Source organism: Caretta caretta, chromosome 7 (assembly GCF_965140235.1).
Source record: "Caretta caretta isolate rCarCar2 chromosome 7, rCarCar1.hap1, whole genome shotgun sequence".
NCBI lineage: Eukaryota > Metazoa > Chordata > Testudines > Cheloniidae > Caretta > Caretta caretta.
The window spans coordinates 20,948,266-20,970,407 of record NC_134212.1 but is presented as its reverse complement, the minus strand read 5'-3'; the positions used below and the strand labels follow the sequence as shown (position 1 = coordinate 20,970,407).

General features: G+C 42.0%; 1 protein-coding gene across 2 annotated transcripts; it reads right to left on the bottom strand.

The window, feature by feature from the left end:
• Nucleotides 1-1,254: 1,254 nt before the first annotated feature.
• XPC (XPC complex subunit, DNA damage recognition and repair factor) lies at nucleotides 1,255-21,919 on the bottom strand. 2 transcript variants are annotated; one of them, XM_048859554.2, is made up of 16 exons: nucleotides 20,959-21,919; nucleotides 17,470-17,659; nucleotides 16,296-16,411; nucleotides 14,550-14,673; nucleotides 13,511-13,595; nucleotides 11,848-12,005; nucleotides 11,476-11,593; nucleotides 9,714-9,803; nucleotides 7,975-8,874; nucleotides 7,291-7,451; nucleotides 7,074-7,155; nucleotides 6,399-6,533; nucleotides 5,554-5,723; nucleotides 5,064-5,157; nucleotides 4,054-4,143; nucleotides 1,255-3,061 (listed from the first exon to the last, which is right to left on the bottom strand). In XM_048859554.2, exons 1-16 carry the CDS (start codon nucleotides 21,071-21,073, stop codon nucleotides 2,849-2,851), a joined length of 2,841 nt encoding a protein of 946 aa, XP_048715511.2. In that variant the 5' UTR covers nucleotides 21,074-21,919; the 3' UTR covers nucleotides 1,255-2,848. The 2 variants fall into 2 exon arrangements, with proteins under 2 accessions (XP_048715511.2, XP_048715513.2); XM_048859556.2 differs by lacking the exon at nucleotides 9,714-9,803 and having other exon boundaries at nucleotides 20,959-21,917.
• Between the last annotated feature and the right edge of the window lie 223 nt (nucleotides 21,920-22,142).

The window sequence follows — 22,142 nt, the reverse complement described above, 5'->3', positions numbered from 1 at the left end:
TCCCAGCAGATATCAGGAAAATTAAAGTCACCCATGAGAACCAGGGCGTGCGATCTAGTAGCTTCTGCGAGCTGCCGGAAGAAAGCCTCATCCACCTCATCCCCCTGGTCCGGTGGTCTATAGCAGACTCCCACCACTACATCACTCTTGTTGCTCACACTTCTAAACTTAATCCAGAGACACTCAGGTTTTTCTGCAGTTTCGTACCGGAGCTCTGAGCAGTCATACTGCTCCCTTACATACAGTGCTACTCCCCCACCTTTTCTGCCCTGCCTGTCCTTCCTGAACAGTTTATAACCATCCATGACAGTACTCCAGTCATGTGGTTATCCCACCAAGTCTCTGTTATTCCAATCACGTCATAATTCCTTGACATCACCAGGACCTCCAGTTCTCCTTATTTAACTGCAGCAACATTCCTACCTCCACAACCCTTTGAAAGGCATTATACAATGGAACTGGAACTATTATAATGGTTCTAGTTCCATTGGATTAAATATTTAAGAGCTTTAGACTTAATTATACAATCAGAACAATTTTAAGTATGCATCCACAGTAGCTTACTTTACACACACAAATAATGTGAAGCAAAACTCCATGTTACCAGAGGTGCATTTTTTTTCTAAGCAACTTAGCCAGAATTGGTGCTTTTATTGCATATATACAAAAGTTTCTATAGTAACAACTGCAGCAATAAAATTTCTCTTATGCTGGCTGTACAGGATAGGAACCTCCACCAGTGATACAGTCCAAAATTCAATTTATGTGAAGCTCTGTTAGATCTCCTAGGATATTGGTTGACCATGCAAATGGATTCCATAGTCATCTTCCATTTATGCCTAGCTGTTACTTAATTTCAGATCCATTTAAATTAATGGAAAGACTCACAAATTTCAGTGAGTTGGATTCTGGTCCTTACCCTGAACCATTTTCAGTGTATGAGCATGTCATCATGTATTTGCACAGCATATAGCACAAGAGGACCCAGACCCCAAAGGGACCCTCTGGTAATTACTGCAGTATTGTCAAATCTTGCAATACCTAGAGTTTTTCTTGAAGCCTCATCTGCAGTCAAGTACTTACCTGAGAATCTCAGCTTTCATTAAAAGAATTTCTAGTCTTTGTTTAAAAAAAAACTTAACATAAACCTTAAAAAGCTTGAAGAACAGAATGTAAAGAAACGCAAATTTACATGTTTTGAACACTTGACTGGTGATACTGCTGCTGTAATACAAAAATGACAACTAAGCTGTCTGAGGTCACTGCTTTTTCCTTTAATAATTGTTCATTGGGAATACAGATAAATGCACTAAAGAATGACCCATAGAAATAACAGGGACCATGCATAGGATTGATCTTTGCAAACACTATTTTTTTCCAAAAATTCAGTATAAAAATATTTTTCTAAATATACATAAGTACTAAAGCTTTTTTTCCTTGCATTTTTAACCTCTCTACTGGGGTTATGAGTTTGAGCCCATGGCATAAGGCAAGGAAGCAGCAGGCTCTTAACATTACTGCATTCCCTCCATAACCAGGAGTTTTCTTAAAGAGAAATTTAGGTCTGTTTAGGCCCAACTATAGGTTTTCTAAAAATAATTAGAGTCTAGATCAAGTACTATTTCATTAAAAAAAAACCCCATAAACAGTTTGCATCGATTTAAACATTCTTTTACAGTGTTTAGAATACAAACCCAGAACTATGCTAAAGAGAGAGAAAGTGAAACTTGCTATAGACAATAGGTAACAGTTTCAAAAGTGCTTAAGTCCCACTGACTTTTACTTCTGGCAATGGCGCTCTTGCAAATTTTGCCCCAAACTGAAAGTTCTTGGTCTGCTTTTGTTGTCCAAGCTATGCCATATGCAGACAGTAAATAAACATTAAGGGTGAAAAGTTATTTTAGTTAAATGATAAAGGCGGTGATGTAAAAAATCAATAGCACCTCAAAACCTGGCAGATCGTTAACATTTACATGTTTTGCAAAGGACAGAAATTTCTTAAGTGTAGTTTTGACTTATTTTACTTTTCAGTCCTTGATCTTTTCCCTGCCTCCATAATCCTTTTGAGAGCACGAGAGAGAAAAGTCTTGAGATAATTTGGGACACTGTCATGTTGCATTTTTTAAAGATTTTTTTTTTTAAATCATTTCCACCATTGTGATGATGGACTACAAATGGGAATAAAAATTTATTGCACTGCTGATTTGAAACAATATGGGTTAACTACCAATAGCGATAATAGGCCAGTAATAGAGTGCAGGAGGGACTCCTGAATAGCAGCTACACATGCTTCTGTTTGTTGGTAAACAAGACTTGTGGGAAGGAGATTGTGAAAGTGATGCAGCAATAGGTGTACTGCAGGGGTGACAATACTTGTCAAAGGGGAAGAACAGCTGCAATGGGTTACTCTTGTGAGAAGGATATGATATCTACAAATCTGTCCCTCAAAGCTCCACAGATAAAAAGGTTACCCATGACTCCAAAAGAAATGATAAAATAAATCCAGTTTCACCTTTATAGAACTCTCAATGCTAGATCAGAGAGAAGGGCTTGACATTACACTGTGGAGAGAGTCCACCTTTGAGCATCAGAAATACATATATACAAGAGAGCTGAAAGCACACACTGGTTGGTATGCTCCTGTTGTGATGTATTTTTATCTACCTCCACATCTGCTCTTTGCTCTATTTATATAATTTTGACTCATTCAGTATCAAGCAGGCAACTGGTAGAAAACATCAAACATTTTCTAGCTCTGAAATTATTTACAAGATAGTTTTAAAGAAACCAACCACCTTCATCCTTGCATCAGGAAATTGAACATAAAGAGTTTAGGCCTGGGTTCTGGTCATAACTTCTCAAAGGGGAACAAGTGTGCTACTTCTCCCTTCTTTTCCCGCTTGCTCTTTCTGCCTTTTTTCTCTTTTCTTTGTTCCTCCACTTGCCGATTCAGAGGCCAAGAAACCACCACATCTTCAGCTGGAGTCTTTGAACTTGGCTCCCCTTCTTCATCAGAAGAAAATCCAGCTCCTTTCTCAATCATGGATCCGGATGCCTCACTCTGGAAAAAATAAGCATGAATGTTAGAGGCAAACTTGCCAAACCCACAAAAAAAACCGCAGAAATTGGGCTTGTTTTTGGCTTAATTGATTTGGGAGTTGCTTGTTGGCTAGTTTTTGGCTTATAGCTTGTTGGGCTTTTAGCTTGTTGCTATTTTTTTTTTTTTTTTGATTGGCTCCTGGCAAGCAGGGGGGAGATAGTCAGCGAGGCACAGCAGGCCCACCACAGTCCCACACTGCACGCTGGGGGGATCTAGTCACTTACAGTGTTGGGGTTCTTAGGGATTAGCTTGTTTTGGCCTTGTTTTGAAATGGGATTAGCTTGATTTTTGCCTTATTGTGAAAGCCTGGGTGCTTATTTACCATGTGAAAGTTGGCAACTGTGGTTAGGGGGTGTTTTTTAAGAGTCCTTTTTTGTCATAATAGTCTCATCACCATGGAAGATGCTGCTCTAGTTAGCAGGAGTGATCTATAACAGACAAGCGGTACATTTTATGTAATTCTCTACACAAAGCAGTATCAGTCCATGTCTCGTATGTGCAGCATTAATTCAAGTTCAGAAAGAATATTCACTAGTCAAGAGAGTGTAAGAATAAACCGGCTTTAAAATCTGACTTATCACCGAGCATGATGAAAAACATATTTAAGGACAGAATCATTTCACTTCATAACCCAAACCAACACAGGTCGCTTTATGCCTCTGAAAACTACATTTGTGGTTTGGACTAAGAAATCCAAAATATGAAGTGGATATGATGTCAGAACAATAGAGCCATAATATAAAACCATGTTGCCTGGTTGCAGAGTGCTCGTGTTAGGTTAAACAAGGATGAGATTTCAACTGACATGATTGAGCTAAATTCTTGTTCCAAACCCAGTACAAATTCCACTGCTACCATTTTCCTGACAGGTCTTAGCACTACCTGGCAGGCAAATTCTGCCTTGGAAAACTCCTTAGTCCTTACAAGTAGCAGATATACACACAGATTCTTACCTTTCTGCAGTAGCGTTGCTTCAGTCTCTCTCTTATGAGAAGTCCTTTTGTCAGCAATTTCCAGTTACCCAGTGCTCTCTTCTCTCTTTTCTATGTGGAATTGTTATTTCAAAAAAAGAAATCCTTAAAGTCAGGAATTCTGATATATTCAGAACCATACAAACAGTCTTTGGTGTTTAAACAAAACGGAGAAATTCTGTATATTAATTTAAATGTATTGCATCACTCCTGAGCATTCAGTAGGCCTATTAACCAAACATCATTATATTTTAAGAGGTATCTGTTTGTACAGGAATCATTGTATTTATTCCATCATATAACTTTATACCATTTTACTCACTATCAGCAGCCAACATGGCTTTTTGCTGTCACATCTCACAAACTAAGCAGTGTCTTATATAAGTATTTATGTAGGAGGCCCCAAAAGAACATCAGTAGATGCTGCAGGATATGGGGCATTCGTCTCTGAGTCAATACTGAATTGGGCACTTTTCTCAAAGTCAGTACTGAATCAATGCCCCACTATCCAGGGCTGCTGGAGGGGCCATCATTTGGATTAAATGTAACACCGATGTCATGGCCATTTATAATTATTTGTGAATGAGCAGGGATGCTGACCCTCATTCCCTGGCAAATTCCAACTTGGATAATTATATTATGCCTAAAATTTAGCTCAAGGGTATGGATTCTTCACTTTCTGTTTTGAACAACCGTGTAACGTTGCTGTGTGCTGTTAAACAGCTGCTGTGGTCCACCTCAGAGATGGCTGCATTATTATAATGGATCACGTGCATCCCTGCAGTTTGGATATCAGACAGAGTAAAGTGCTTTAGGAATCCATCTGGACAAGTGGTTCTACTGAAATGTAAGATTGTGACCACTACACATTTACATTGGCTCATCTCTGTGTTTAATGCTTGCAACCCCGTTTGACTGTTATTTTACATAACTAAGTGAAGGTGACTTATTGTTCAATATAAAAATAAGGACCCTGTGAAAACAATTCTCACCTCCTTTTCCTTCTTTTCTATCTCTGCCTGTTCATTCTCCCAGGCTGCGACGAGCACCTCTTTGTATTCTTCACAGACTATGTAGCCATCAGTACTGGAAAGGAGAATACATTCACCTATCAGTTTATGCACCCGCAAAACAGGCCAAGTGCTAGAGGAAGAAAGGAAGCAGGCCAATACGTATCGATGCATCATAGACCGAAGACTACTGAGTATTGACAGAGAAAGCAGAGTATCTCACATGATGCATTTGCAAGGGTGGTTTCCCTACTCTTCCAGAGCAAGAGCAGGCTGCTAATGGAAATGAAAGGACAAGTGTTGAGCTGAATTCTGTGATGTCATGTGCCACAGCTTGCTCTGAGGTGTCCTGCCTCTACAGCAGCTGACAGAGAAAATGGCATGGAATATACCCTTAGCATGGAGCACCCACCATGCAATATACAAAAATCCTCACAGGTCAAACAAAACAGAAAGCAGGCACATCACGTACACTGGGTGTGAGTAGCCACCGTGAAAATCAAATCCAGTGATGGCTTGAACACAGTCAATGTCCAGTTTCCGTGCCACTCTATGCAGATTGGGAAGTTTTAGCTGCACACAGCCTATTGGTAACATGCAGGGCAGGAAGAGATACACGTTTCCATATTCATTCCGGGGAACCTGTTATTGAAAAATGAAAATAAAAAGTGAAGCCTCATGCTCATTCAGGAGATGAATGGAAATTCCTGCTCTTATTCAGAAATAGATACATTACAAGCGTCTGCTTAGTTATCCTTATTCTGAGTGTCTGATAGCGACACTGGCAACAATTCTTTAATATTCAGGACACAAGCCATATATTCAGACATTGGCCACACTTTGCAACTACATTTTAGCTACATAGACAATCCTGATTTATGGTTACCATCTGTGCTTTGTAACTATGGGCTTGAAAATTAAAAATGAAAATTAATCCAGAATAAGGTAGGATGGGAATTTCAAGCAGATTAACTATTTCCAATTTTCTCCATAGGTGGATGCTCTTACACTGGAAGAGAGTGCCTTATTCCGAATTAACTTAATCAAGTTAATCAAGAATAACTCCGCATGTTTGCAAGCCCTGAATTGCAGGCACAGAACTCCATAATTATTTCCAATCATAAAAATGGAGGCCTACTTAAGGTGGGACTAAAATTTGGGCACTTAACCAATATAATCTACAAATCCCAGAACTTTGGGATCCAGAAGCTGATCTACCTCTAACACTCAAAGATGCTCTAGGAAAATAAAGCCTATGTCCTTGTTCCAGATTTTTGCATTCACCACACACACCGCCCTCTCTTCCCTCTTGCCTACCCTTCCATCCACTGCCACAGGAGGCTGGTACTCCTCCGTCTGCCACAGGCCAAACAGCCCCAAATCGTCTTTCTCCCTGTTCGAAGGCTCTGCCAGTCGTGCTTTCCTTGCCTGGTTGGAATATCCTTTCACCATCTGTGCAAACACAATGGCTGCATTTGTCACACTTTAGAAACAAACAAACAGACATTAATCTGGGATCTCAGATTTTATTTGGGGGACTGAAAAAGAAGGGTCTGGGAGGAAAGGGGTGCTCATTCCATAGCTTTGACATCTGTAATTTATAGCTTATGCTCGATGCACCTAGGCATGTTGTGAGCAAATTGGGGCCAAATCCTCCAATTCAAGGAAGGGTCCTGGAAGGCTCTGAACAGAATCAAACGAGTGCAGTTCTGCTAGGCAGGAAGCCTCCAAACAGGGATGGTTCCCTGAGAGTGTGAAGAACACATAGTGGAGTTCTGGGTAGAGTTGGTACACAGCTGGCTGACGGATCCACAGCAGCAGGGCAGCTCCCTGCAGCCTGGAGGGAAAGAATTCCATCTCTCTGACTCCCCTCACCGCCCTGGTCACAGAGTCCGCTGTGCAAATCTTGTCTGTGCAGAAGGTATAAAAGCAATGACTATTTATCCAGAGAGCGCAGTCACATTGCACTGACATGATTCCAAGCTCCCTTACCTTATAGGGCACTTCCCCAATCCTCACCACGCGAGCTTCCTTCAGCCAGGTGTCCCGGGAGTGCAGTGTGTGCACACAGTCTCTAAAGAGGCCAGAACAAAGCAACTGTCTACACTCTTTCAATGGACTGCAAAAATACACAGAACTGTCTTGCTGACATTCAATCAATTTAGCTACCTGTATAATTTTTACAATATGACAAGCAGGTAGGTCTCACCTGGAATATACCGCCTCTCCTCTGCAGTATCCTAGGATAGCAGCAGTCTCAGGGTAGATGGCCTCATATTTCAGGATATGCCTCTTCAATGCATAAAGAGGGTGATTTTTATACTCTCCAATGGCTGTCGGCAGAGGTTGGTCTTGAAGCTTAACTAGAAACTGTGTGAACCATGCAAATAATAGCGAATTCAATGGTCTTTTGCATTTTACAAAAATTTACCAGCATTTTACAAAAAGACGACAGATTGCATTATAAACTTGATCAGGGGAAAAAAAAAAAAAAATCAGAAACCCATACAAAAGCAGGTAATCCAAATGACCAAAGGCATCCCTGGTGTATCTCCTTAGGTGATGATGGAATTACACCACAGATTAACTTGGTTCAAAGTGTTTCATGACAAGGGCAATGCTATTCTATGCAACAAATTACAAATGGGGTTGTCCTCTGGATTTGTTCTCTCCAGATTCTCTTCTAAACAGCTTCCATTTTATTTTATTTCTTGTAACATACACATATATGTTCCCAGATTTAAAGCACCCACATATGAATACAGCAAATATTCTGGCACCAAATCCCAGCATCCCGTCTAAGGGAAAATCTCCCAGGGAGCTTTGCCAGACTCAGGATGTCAGAATTTGGCTCTCAGTATGAAATGACACCGAATGTCTGGTGTCCATTTACCTCCCTTTCTTCCTTCTTCTCTCTTTCCACAAAGGGGCTTCTATATGGTTCCAGCGTGTCTTCCCACCACTGAGGATCCACACGACATTTCCTTGTCGAAGTCATCCAGGCTGGGTCGTACCTTTGCGTTACGTCCTTTACATGCCCATTGCTGTCAATTCCCACAATATAGGAAACTGGTTTGGTGGCATATTTAAAACACAGAGAGGGCTGGCCAACGATGCCACGAACACAGTCCACACACACCCACCTGTCTTCCCGCTCAACAAAGATTTCCAACCACTGATCTGTGCCTGTCACTTTCACCACCTCCTGCTCCTCATCATCGTCACTAGAGATTATTTTGTTCCTCTTCCTGGGTGTATTAGAAGAGCCTGGAGAAGCTGCTTTTGCCAGCAATTGCTCATTTCCACCTGAATTCTTGGGCCCTTTTGGTTCGGAAGACCTGGCTTTCCTGCTATTTTCAACTACTACCCTTGCTTTATGGGGCCCTGATGTTCTCTTCTGCCTCTTAGAGACAGTTTCAAAATCCTCATCAGAGAAATGACTGTCTTCCTCCTCCGAAGCCTCAAACTCAGAAACACTGCCCTCGTCACTTCCACTCTCCTCTTTGTAAGACACTTTCAAGGTCACTCTTCGTTGGCATTTGTTTCTGGGCCTGCGTGCTCCTTCCTCTTCCCCCTCCCCCAAGTTGCTTTCATCATCGCTGGATTCCTTTTGTTCCTGGCAATCCTTGATCACCTTTGACTTACTTTTCCTTTTGGACCCAGAGGTGTTTGGTTCCTTGTCAGCTCCTTCACTCCCTGACAGAGTTTCCTGTTGCTTGGCTCCTTTGCAGGAGCTTTTTCTTGACGGAGCCTTAGGTTTTTTGGCAGAGTGCTTCTTGCAGGAGCTCTTGCCCTCAAAACAAAAAAGAGGCGATTTTGATTTTTCTAGAGTAAATAATGTTTGTCTAACAAACTCCAACTTCCACTAACTGGGCTAGGTGGAAGCAGAACAAAGTTTTGTGAGTACAGTAGTCCTGTTAATATGCAAGCTTTAGGGAACCATAAACCTAAAGTCAAACAGCTGGGTAGGGCCATTTGGTGGGCTTCAAGAGGCTGTGTTCTATGTTCCCAAACCAGAGATGAGAACACTGCCTAGATACACAGGCTGGCTGTCTTTAAAGGATCTGAGCTTGTTAATTAGTCTCCATCACAGATGTCAGAGATGGAAAAGACCTATTGGATCATTCAGTCCAACTCTAGTTTCATCCAGCCTAGTTTTAAAAGTCCCAAGCAACTTGGTCTCCAAAGAAAAGTGGTGGAAGACATTCTACAGCTTAAATCCTTGTCTCAGTCACACCAGTTCAACTTGAGGTGTGGCTTTAAACTTATTCAATTTATATTGGTGCAAAGGCTGTGTGGACACTCTTATTTAAGTTTAAACCTGGTTTATTTCTATTCATCTTAATTTGAAAAGAAACATGTATAAACTAAACTGAAATAAGACATTCAAACCAAAATAAGAGTGTCCACACAGCCTTTACTGTTAGCTAAATCAGTTTAACATCACATTTTACGTTAAACTCTGGCAACTCCGCCCTAATACAGCTCATTGTCAGGAAGATTTTTCTGATATTCAGCCTATTTTTTCCCTCTTCATTAACATCATGTGACTCCTAATGATCACCCTCTGGGCCAGAGTGTGGACTCCTAAAATAGTCAATTCCTTTATTTCACAATCCCAATTAACCCTACCTTTCCCGCTGGCTCTTTCAGGGGAATGGGTCGCAAAGACAGCACAAGCCGGCAGAGCAACTGTAACGCTCGTAGAATAAGTAAAAATATCTGTTTAAGAAAAAAGAAAAAACTTGAGGGTTGGGGGTTTTTTTTTTGGGGGGGGGGGCGGGGGGTGGTTAAGTATGAACAACTAGCTTAAAACCACATTGGAGCCAGAGTTCAACTCAAAAGTCAAGTTTCATCCAGATCTTTAACCTGGTGCAATGTGTGCTGATAAAGATTCATTTCAATTGTCTCTGGTACTTACATTGCACCCATTACTACAGTGTCTGAATGTCTCACAATATATGTATTTATCCTCACAACATCCCCATGTTATAGATGGGGAACAGAGGCATAAAGAAGTTAAATGACTCCCAAATATTACAAAGGAAGTCTGTGGTGGAACAGGGCCTTGCACCCTGTTCTCCCAAGTCCTAGTCTACTGCCCCAACACTGGACCGTTTTTCCTCTCAGTTCCTCATTCCTGAGGTAAACAGAGCTAAAGGAGACAAAGTGGCACCTCTTTTAAGGATGGATTGAATAAATTATGTATGCTAACAAGATGTTACTATATAGAAACATCTGCCATTCATATGGACACTGCAATGGTAGTTTAGTGACTGTAACCTAGTATCAGTGGTGACCTGCTGACTGTTTTGTTATGTGGGAGTTCAGCAGAAATGGGCAAAAATAGATAAATTCAAACCAGAAGTGTTCAAACTCAGGCATGGTTCACTTTGTCTGTGGTCCTCTCCCGCCAGCGTATGCAAGCGTAATTCCTCAGTTCCTAGCTAGAGGTATTTTTACATCTCCAGCCACAGCAAAGACATTCTACAACTAGACCAAGGCTGCAATTTCCCAGGTTTCCAAGGAGCATGACGGAGTTGTGGGCAGAATGCCTGCAAAATGGCAGTTCATATGCTGCTCTCCCAAAGGATGGGAAGGCTTCCCTCAATGTTCGGTTTTCCGCTCATGAATTATTTTTCTTTAACCAGCAACCCCTATAAGAACTGGAAAGACATGACTAGTTTGCCCCTACTCCAGTTCCAAAGTCACAGGCTGACTTATTGCCAGATGTCTTAAAAAGTAGTGGTCAGTTAAAGCCTTCAGGCTACTCTAAATCACATCTGGCTGCCCTTGGCCTCAAAGGGTCATTCTGACTGCTGAGGATTGCCTCAATGCAGTAACACCTTCATCACAACTCTTTTTTCCAGGTAAACCCCCTAAACCGGGAACCAAGAAGGGGCTGTGACCCCCTAGGAATTGCTTCACAAAAGAGGAATAGGGAGCTGGTTAATCTGGCTTTGTAGTTGCTTTGCACTGCCAGAGCAGACTCAGGGGTAATGATTTTGAACAATGCACATACTTATTGTGAAGCCACCAGCATCAGGACCAATTACACATTAATGCAAGTGGATATTGCCTAGAACAGAGGGCCAAAATCATCAGGCCTTCAGTTGGGTACAGCTTAGAATCAAGGGCTAACCACAGCAGGATCCCAGTGGGTGCTTCTTCAGGTTATAAGGCACATATGTCATTCAAAGCACCAGGGCTACGTTCAAAACAGGAAAAAATAAAGAGAAAGCTGAGGCCCAGAGATGATCTATCAGTTTTCTTCAAATCCAGCCCCACTCCTTAAGCCTAACCTGCAACCTCTACAGCAGCAATTCTACCCCAGTGATCTGGCATCCAACCCCAGCAAGCAACCTTGGGAGCTTCCAGACTTCAAGTCACTCACATGGATCAACTCTTCATCATCTCTTGCAGCATAGATGGCGAAGCGCCTCTCTAAAGTGGACTGCAGGCTCTCTCGATCAACAGAGAGTTCAGTGTTGATAGTGAAGGTTGCAACAAACCTTGAAGAATGACAAATTCACCTTAGTGTCTAGTTTCCTGAATAACTTCTTCATAGTTCACCCCTCTTTTTAAAAAAAAAAAAAAAAAGTGTGTGTGGGGCGGGGGGGGTGGGATTTTCCCCACACTAGTATTTAACAAGATAAATCACTTGAGTCTGGATGACTACACTCATTCAGCTTGATCTCTCTCCTTGTGCTGCATCAAAAATTCAATAATTAACATGAGAGAGCTAGATTACAAGGAAGGTTCTTACCATTTCACCAAGTTGGAAAGGTAGAGAAGGTCTATACGACCTGCAGGCACTTTAGTGAAGTGGGTGGGAATGATGGAAAAGCCAATAGCCTGAAGATCTGGCTGGTTGCAGACCCTGTTCCTATGGAAACCATTTGCTAGCAAACATAGTAGGTGAACCTGGAGGAGATAGAAAATAGGTTTTAAGATTGTACCAAACACACTGGCTGTTTCAATGAATGACTTTACTCCTCCATCAACAGCCAGGGATAGGGCAAATACAAAGGCTCTTCAGCTAATACAACAAGCCATATTAATTCAGGTGCAACTCCATTACAGTTAACATACCAGTGTGAATCTGACCCAATAGCTATACGAGGAAGGAGATGCCACAATTCCTTTGAGAATCTTGGTCATGTAAGCCAGAGGAGAATGTGGCCTTTTGTGACTACAATTTCTGTGGCCTCCGTTGGAATTCTGTCTTCAAATTGTCAGTTCTAAGATCTTTGTTTCAATTCCCTCTCCATGGCACAATTATTAGGGACGTGAAATAAAGATAGCTAAAAAAGGAGGAGCAGATTTTAAACTATACCTGAAATTAATGCAAAATGAAATGCCAGTTAAGTTCCCTTTTTGACAGTCATGCATCCATCTACCATCTGGAAACACTGATGAGCTTTGATTTAAACACTTCACATCATTTGTTTTCTAGGACTAGGCACAAAACAGATACAAAACCAACTTTGTGTCTTGAACATTTGAAACAACTGTCATTGCTTCACCTGAGAGCAGAAGCAATATTCATCTCCAAAGACAATTTTAAAGTCAAAAGCTAGTCCTTATTTTAAGTACTTTTCATTGTACTGGATTTCCCACCCTTTTCCCATAGCCAGTACAAAAACTGGAACAGAAGCTAGAAGGAGATCTGCCAATAACAAAACAATAGTAAAATTATGTACTTATGCCTTCCTAATTTAACTCAATGTATCTAGGTACTTATCTGGCCGCTTTCATCGTATCTGTGCACTACACAATAATGGGTTTATTCTTGCAATGCTCTTGTGAAGTAGGAAAGTCATATCCTTGGATCTAGCAATAGGAAACTGAGGCACAGAGGAAATCTGTGTCAAAACAGAAATTGAACCCAGATCTCCTGAGCTCCAGTGCTTTGAACACAAGGCCTGCTCCAGAGGAAGGTGCTCCAGAGGAAGGTGATAAAGGCCCTGATCCTCAAAGGTATGGAAGTACTTAATTCCCATTGATGCAAATGAGAGTTAGGTGCCTACATACCTTTGAGGATCCGGATCAAAATCCCTTTCATGCTCATCACTATCACCAGCCTCAAATGTGATGAATAGTTTAACTCCATGAATATGAGTGGGAATCACTCCAGTTCAGTAACTAATCCTATATACACCACTGACATCTATTTTGTTCCTGAATTCCAGAAATGCAGATTCTCCAAGCGGCAGGGGATTCCAAATGATGATCAGAGAGAAACCTGTATGTGAATTTGATTGGAACTTTGCTTTCCTTTTTCCCTTTAGTTTCTAGGCATGTCCATGAATCATACAGATTAGAATTGGCTCTAAATGTCATTGTGCCTTTTCAAATCACATACCACAACTGTTCCGAAGTCTTCATGATCTGTACCCTCTCTGCCATGTTGCTTCTATAACCCTCACCTTATGCGTATCTTCATGAACCTCCTTGTTGAAGCGTTTCATCATTCTCCGGAGATAGGTCTCAAACTCAGCTTTCCTTTTCTCTCTGCAGTGTTATAAAAAAAATGAATGCTGTAATACCCTGTGGACCTACCATTCCAGATTCCTGACCAGGACTCGGAATAATCAAAAAAGAGAATGCGTCAGAGAATCAATTCCAGGTTTTATGCTAAGATCTGTGCATGCTTTGGGAGAATTCAGTCAATTCTATGCAAATAGTCATGAGGTGCAGATGTGATTAAAAAACTGTGAGCACTATATACCTTACTATTGAGACTTAGTGCCTTGATTTAAAGAGCTGCCAGTGTAAGGAGGTACAAACAAACAATAAAAAATACTTAGTACTTATTTAGCACTTTTCATGAACTACCTACCTACTCAACCCTCCCAAATACCCATGTGAATTAGGAAAGAAAAATTCAGCATACAGGTAACACAATTCCACCCATAACTAGTATTCATATATCTATAAGACCAGATGTAAATTCCTACCCTCACTACCCAAACTTGTGACAGGATCTAAGAGGGCTGCTGCTAACTGAATTTACTGAAGGGGTACTACTATATTAAAAATGGGAAAAGACAAAGAAGATATATACAGTCATAGTACTGTATAGTTACATTACAACAGCCCCAGATCTCAAACCACTTTACAAAAGTAAGTATCCCTATCCCTATTTTATACATGGGGACACAGAAAGGCATAGTGAAGTTAAGGGCTTGATTTTCTAAGGTGCTGTGCACCCTGAGTTCTCACTGACTTCAATTCAGGTTTTGGATGCTCAGCACATCTAAAGATCAGGGGACAGATCCTCAGCTGGTCTAAATTATCATAACTCCAGTGACTTCAAGTCAATGGCGCTATGACCATTTACCCTAGCTGACAAAGTCATACAGCCAGACAGTGACCAGAGTTGGAACCTGAGAGGTCTCCCAACTCCTGGCCCCCCCCCGCTCTATCCACTGGCCTATGCTGCCTCCCCTGTATAACTGATCTTACCTTCTCTCTCTTTTCTTTGCCTGCTCTGGAGTTTCAATCTCTATCTCAACTGGTTTGCTGGGCAACACTAGCGCAGGAAGGGCAGCAGCTGTTCCTGATTTATCCAGGACAGGATCTTCGAGTTCTGGAAATGTAAAATTAAAATTAATACCCAGGGAATCAATGGCCCTGAGGAGACCAAAGTCTCCTCTCTGGTTCACCTGTTCAAACATAGCCAAAGTTGAACTGCCAAAAGTCTCTGCCATTTGATGTCTCTTCAGTAACCTGTGTTAAATGAGCAGATATTCTGTATCTAAGGTATTCATGAAATGCCAGTCGCTTTAGTATCAAGGTATCGACACTGTCCAGTTTCTAGCAGACAGGTCTCCCTTTCACAATACTACCATCACAATCAACCCCCGTTAGCAGAAAGTCCAAAGAACAAATCATTACTTCAGAAGTGGATTGAGGAACACTGGTGGAGCAGCATAAGGGAAGCTTTGCATTGCTATGGGCCATGCTGTGTTTGTTCTGGGGACACAATACTTAGGTTTCAGAGTTGTCTCGATGGCACCTTACAGGAACAATACATTTAGACAGTTATTTGTAAAATAATCTTTATTAGTATTTTTTGAACTGTGTGCTCCACATTAGGTAGGAGCTGAGAATGCAGCCTTCTCTACAGCACTGCTGCCCTATTTAAAGTACCATGTTCTGGGACTCTACCATGTGTTCTGTGGTAGAGGGATATTATTACGTACGGTAACAATGTCAAAATTCTACCATAACTTTGGTATTCTTAACTTCACCCTCTGTCTGTTGGAGCTCCTCTTCCCCTGGTGCCTTATTCCTACATTGAGGCTAAATCCTTCTCTATCAGTTCAAAAGCACTGACAAGACTCAGGAGTGTTTTTAAGTAGGGAGTTCACTTTAGTAGGCATGCATTTACAGCTAAAATACAATACAATACAATACAATTCTGGTCTTCATAACCTGGTTTGATGGTCAACTAACTGGTATCTGACTGAATGACTTAACTTGCCCAGTCTCCATCTCGATCACAGTAAATCACAGTCTGATTCTTCTGTTGGACTCACTGTAAGCTTCTCTTGGCATAAGGTGATATTTCATATTTACAAATAGCTCAGGGAGTGCCACATGTTGGGTAACAGCATTGCTACACGTTAATAGGTATCAGGTGCATAAAGATGCAGAGCTGTTCTGCTCACAGATACTGGCAGCTAAACTAGGTGGGTCTTAGTAACACCAACTACCATACATAAAAGGGTCCCTAGTGTCTTTCTGAGGCAGACTGAATGAGGGGCAGGATAGAGAGGTTCTGCAGGGAGCAATCCTAAACTCAGGGGCAAATTCTGCTAGGAATCTTATGTTATTTAAGTAAGCAGTAAAGGAAATTCTAGAAGAGGGGCAAGGCTGCCCCTTTATCCACTGTTTGTGGATGAATAATAGGAGGCTAAAATGCCACCCGCTGGTAAGTATATTGATTTTAGTTTGGATCCATCTTTAAACACCCATGAACACTGGAATGTTCAAAATCTTGATCTGTATATTAGATTAGATCCTTTATAATATTTATAGAAGAGATTCAATTAAAAAAAAAATCTATAGCTGTAATACTGAGTATAGAAACTATCTGAATTCAAGAGAGAGGTTGCACCAGAGTCAAATAAATCATCACTGAGAACAACAGTATATGACAATATTTAGAGCATAATAGTTGATAAGGCCACTGTAAAAGACTGTTACCTTCCACATCCTCCCACTCATCCTCACTTCCATCTCCATCATCATCTTCATCCATTTCTTTTTTAATAGTTGATTTTCTCTTCATGGTCTCCTTCTGAGAGGGGCTCGGTAAAGCACTATAAAGATTACAAAAGACAACAAAAAAGGCTTTAAGAGTTAGTGTAGTTTGTTTGCTAGTTTGTTTAAAAATTGGAGGAAAACAACATTAAAATAATAGAAAAACAAATACAATATATCTGTATTAAAAATAACAGCTGCAAAGCCTTAAAATATTTGACAAGCAAACTACAAATGCAAACAATGCATCTGTACTTGTAAAGTAAAATATCCTACCATAAATAGAGGTAGAACAGTAAATATAGGGAAATATTCTTCCCAGTGCAGTGTGTAATGTTAGGTCCCCATTCTGTAAGGATCTCCAGGGAGATGGATACCTGCACCCTCAAAAGATCCCAAATCAACAGGGCTCTACATAGATGCAGAGGTTCTGTCTCCATATAATATTTTGCAGGATCAGGGCCTTAAAGAATTCAAGAACTGTTAATCTTGCTGAAGCATCATCAGTATAAAAAGAACAGGAATTAGAACTGTCTGTTTTACTATTTTAGTAAATTTTGTTCAGGTTGGCCAGTGAAACAAGACTGATCAGTTTCACTTCCTGCTATTAGTCCACACAAAAGCTTCTTTGACATTTTTAAATACAAATGTCATAGAATCATAGAAGTGTAGGACTGAAAGGGACCTCAATAGGTCATCTAGTCCAGTCCCCTGCACACAAGGCAGGATTATTACTTCCTTTGTTGCAATTTAAGCCCATTTCTTCTTGTCCTAGGTTACATTCCTCCTCCCTACCCTCATTTAAAGACAAACAAACCTGAATTTTTGGCCTAAATTACTAGGTAACTTCCATATAAAATTTAAATTATTTGCGCTACATAAAACTCGAAAACGTCTCAAATATTAGCTTTCCACCCAGAATGAATTCCAACAGCCTGATCCTGCAAACAACCATACACCTGAATAATTATGCTCAAGTGCATAGTGGAACTATGAGGTTACTAGTGTGAGTAAAGGAACCTGTGTGTATTTGCAAGATCAGGCTCTAACTAAACACATTTAACAGTGAATACAATATTGTCCCAGACTATTATGCTGATGCTGTAGATTAACTTACCGGCACGTTTCCCCTTTGTTTTTTACAGTTATGTTATTTTCCTCCTTCGCTACTGATTTTCCTCCTTTTTGCCTTGAAGATCTACCTGGTAGGCTATGAACTTCAGTGTCACAATCTCCTTTCTTCTTATTTCCACCAAGAACTTTTGAGAGCTTCTTCTTCACACTGGGCTTTTCCTCTTCAAAATCATCTGCAATGGATCAGAGGGGAAAAATACATGTCAAAGAGCGAAATCCTAGCCCCACAGAACTCAGTCAATAATAAAACTCCCATCAACTTCAATGGAGCCAGCACATCACTCACAGGTTGCAGGGGAAAATGCAGGCTTAAAATGAACACACTGCCTATGAGAATATTTTCATAACAAATGTGAAGTGTTTACCAAAAAGTGCATTTGAAGCAAAAGTATCAGGGAAATTTAGCAGCCCAAAATACACAAGATGGACAATACCTGCCCTTACATATGATGGTGGATGAAAAACAAATATTGTTCTCACCTATCTCAAAAGAGTTACTTTTCCCAGACAAGTGGAATTTTGCAAGATGGATTTAAAGCACTTCTGAAGATTCTCCTGTAACAATAGCAAGATGCTTTCCTCATCACAGTGAAACCACTAGCCCACTGTGATGGGTGCACTATGTACATATGAGATTGGATTGATGGGCACAATCCCGTCATGCAATGTGCCAGGTTTTCCTCCTTTTTCAGGATATGGCATGGCTCCACAGAATTTATTTTATTTGGTATCCAGTATATAGGAATAGCTATTTTATATCTATAAGAGGTTTCCAAAGCCACTCTATGTAAGGAAAAAAATGCCAGTTATTTAATCCCTTATGGGTTATTACATATTCCAGGGAGACTGCTGGTGTCCAAGCTGACATACACACTGTTCCTGAAAACACTCACATATATAAGTTACTCTAATCATGCATGTACTCCCTCTGAAGTCAATGCATGAGTAAAAGGGCTATTTGCATGAAGTCACTTATGTGCTTAACTGTGTGCAGGATCAGGCCTACAGATCAATGCATTCTGGGTCAGTATAGCAGAGAAACACCAGCCAATGTACGGTAATTTTGAAGGAGCTGATTTTTTTTTCCAACGCTACATTTACAGTAATTTACTAGCTGAATATTCCTCTGCCTGTGGCTGTCTGACATTCACCTCATTAGTTTGTAATGATCCCACTTTGGAGAAAGCTTTGAAGGTCACTTTTAAGATCCTCTGCATGTATAGAGCTAGCGAGGATTAGGACCTAGATTTTTATTTTCTAATAAAGTAGAGATTATCTGTTATAAAATTACAGCTTCTGGAAGTCTGAGAGAAGCAAGAAAACTGGAGAGATCTCTGTTGACTCTGTTTATCAATTTTACTGAAACAAGCTTTCTTATTTCAAGTCAATTCACATAGGACCAAGCAATTGCAAACCAGTGCAATTGTAAATAAATATCAGAAGCAGAGTTGCCAACTCTTATGATTTTATTGCAAGTCTTGCAGTATCTGCTGCTGAAGGCACAGCAGAACTCACAACCCCGGGGGGAAAATGGGGGGGGGGGGTCTAAGGTACCCCTTTGCACCCTCTTCATACTGGACTGCTATGGAAGCTAGAACGACCCCCAGCGTAACATAGGCAGTCAAGCAAAACTTGAAAATGTGACCCAAATGTACGATAAATAATAAGTAACAACAACACTCCAGAAGGCAAACAAGACGACCTTCTTATGTTTTTACAGTCTCATGATTTTTAAGCCAATCCCATGCATTCTGGGGGCCTGAGTCATGGTTCTGAACATCTGGGGTTGGCAATACTGCATGAATTGGTGGGCATCCACAATGGACCCTATTCCGAGACCAGTAAAATTGGTTCAAATTCAATGAAATTTTTAAAAAACAACCTTGTAGAGAAAATTTACTGAGGAGAGAGGCTTTTGTACTTTAAACATTCCATTTAAAAAAAAAAAAAAAACCACAAAGGTCCCAATCCTGTGAACTGCTCTGTGACACCACACTCCTGAGCCCACAAAGTAGCCTCCTGTCTTTAATAGGGTTTTACATAGACACCAGGGTCCAATAACACTGTATCAAGACCTACACAGATTCCAAAACCATTATTTCTTAAATGGTGCGTTTATGAAAGGCCTGATTTTCTGAGGCTCTTCAGGTATCCTCAACTCTCACTGAACAGGAGTTAAAGGTGCTGAGCACTTTGCAGGACCAAATCCAATATATTGGACAGAGCAGTCACAAAAAAGCAGGACACCATGTGAAAATTTAGGGTCTCTCTCACAAGTTAAGGAATGATACAGATTGCTTGGAACTCTCACCACATCATCTTCTACACCTATGTGAAATCCAGAGAGAAATTATGCGCACGGAAGATGTGGTGAAGGAATAGAAGATACCATAGCATAATATTAATTATGAGCCTGAGTGTTGGTTGCACAAGAAATACAGGATCAGGCCTTAAGATTTTATAGAATTTCTTTCAGTTAGCTTTTTCCACAAGCAGATGTACAATCAATCAAACTCTACTATCATTTGAATTAAGAATGGCCTGAATTCCATGCTTATATTTTACACAGAGGATAATGCCCTAAAGATCTGTTGAAATGACATACATTTACTAAAAGCCACCAGCAACAATCCACCCTAGAACCTTCATTCTTCTTAGCTGCACCTGTCAGACCAAATCATTTGATCCTGCCTTCTTTCATTGTGACAAAGGAAAGGTTTAGAAACCTTGGATTGTCTACCGACAGCAGTAAGCACTTCTCTAAGTTCTAGAGAGGAAACTATCTTGCTTAGGTAACATCTGTATAATTTAAATGAGGCGGACAAAAAAAAGCTAAATCAGCCATGATCTCATGACTACATACTGTATAATAGACAACAGATCAGCAGATGGAGTTAAACACAAACACTACACTATTTAGCGGATATGAAAACAGATTGTGTTTTTAAAGGGGGTATATCTGCTCTTTAAAATATTTCAAAGGCTCTATTCAGCTCTAAACAGACAAATAGAGACAAAAACAATTCTAAATAAACTTTTACTTTTTTTTAACTCCTACAAAAACCCTACAGGAAAACGGATGTCACAGAATGAATGTAGCTAGAAATAAACACTAAGGGGGAAATTTGGTTTGTTCTTCACAATCTAATTAGAAATGCACTTTGGACAGCAGGCCAAAGGCTTGCAAAAACGGTAACATTTAAATGAGGGGAAAGTCCAAAAAATCAAGTGAGATTTTAAATGTCCTACAGAAATATGGTACAAAAAATCCTTCATCAGCATAGAGGGAGCATTTTAAAGTCATTTTTAAAGTAATAACAAAGGAGCATGTTGGGGGAAAGTGGCAATCTCCCTCCCCCACTCTGCAATCTGGTGCCAGGTGCTGCTTCGCCTTCATTTTATATTCTCCATGATGCTTATGCAACAGCTTGTAACAGGCTCTGGCCAAGAGAGAGTCTATTTCTACACTCACCCTCTGGTTCTTGCCTGTGAATCTGGGGGGCCCTGGTGGCTGCTGCAGCAGGCTCTCCCTTTAATTTCTTGCTGGCAGTCTCTTGCTGCAGGGAACCTTTGCGCTTCTTTCCCATGCTGTTTCCTCTTCAAAGCTGCGTCTTTCAAGGGGTGCAACCAGAGACCGGCGGGGGACACAAAGCAAACACGGCGGAGGTGAAGGCAGCCCGCTCCTCCTTTGGCAAGGCCTTTCCACGCTTTCCCCGCCTCCGAAGAGCATGTGCCCCCGAAGTCTCCCGTAGCCGCAGGGAGGCCCTGGGAAGGCCGGGCTGGCACAGCCGGCTCCTACCTCTGCTCTCGCCTCCCCTTCTGCCTGACGTCTCTTCCGGCCCGGCCGGCTGGGCTGCAGCCCGCAAGGGCGGGAGACAGCGCCCGTCACATCCCACTTGCGCAAAGCTGCCTAGGGCAGGATGGCGGGGCGGCCGTTGTTCTGTGCGGGGCGCTGCAGGGGCCCGTTGGGCGGTGCTCACTCGTGGCCCCTTCTTGGCAGAGGTTGTTCCCATTGTGTCCGCTCCGCCCCAGTCCGGGCGAGCGCCGTGTGCCCATTGCCTGCCCCCCAGGAGTGACTGCGGGCAGGGGCTAGCGAGCTACCCCGGTCACACGTGCCGGTCGCCCGGCTGAACAGCCCCGAGGCGGCCTCGCACTAACGCGTCCCCCGTGCGCCTGCCGGAGGGCAACGCTGCTGAAGCACTTGGCACGGCCACTGCGGGGCAGACAGGCCTCGGGCTGCCCCACGCTGGCCGCTCCTGCGCCTACTGAGGCCGTTATAAAGTAATTCCAAAGGAGCCTCAGTTTGCCCATCTGTAACGTGGGTCTACCAGTATTTGCTTCCCTTCGCCACGCCCTTTGGGAGCCCAGCGCTACACCCTACCTATCCCCCTGTGGCGGTCAGGGGAGCGGGGAAACTGAGGCCCAGTGACCGGCCCTGTTCGCATAGAGCGTCTAGGGCAGAACAACGGGGGGGGAGGGGGTTGGGGAACCATTGAGAACAAGCCTGGGCGCCCCCTGGCTTCTCTCTCCCTCGCCCTGCCTGTGGGGCGGGCCCAGACAGCGCCTGCCCCGCCCCTCCCGCCAGGCCCCGCCTCTGCCAGCCTGGGTCGACGAACGGCGCAACTGCCCCGCCCTCGCTTGGAGGCCGCGCCACGC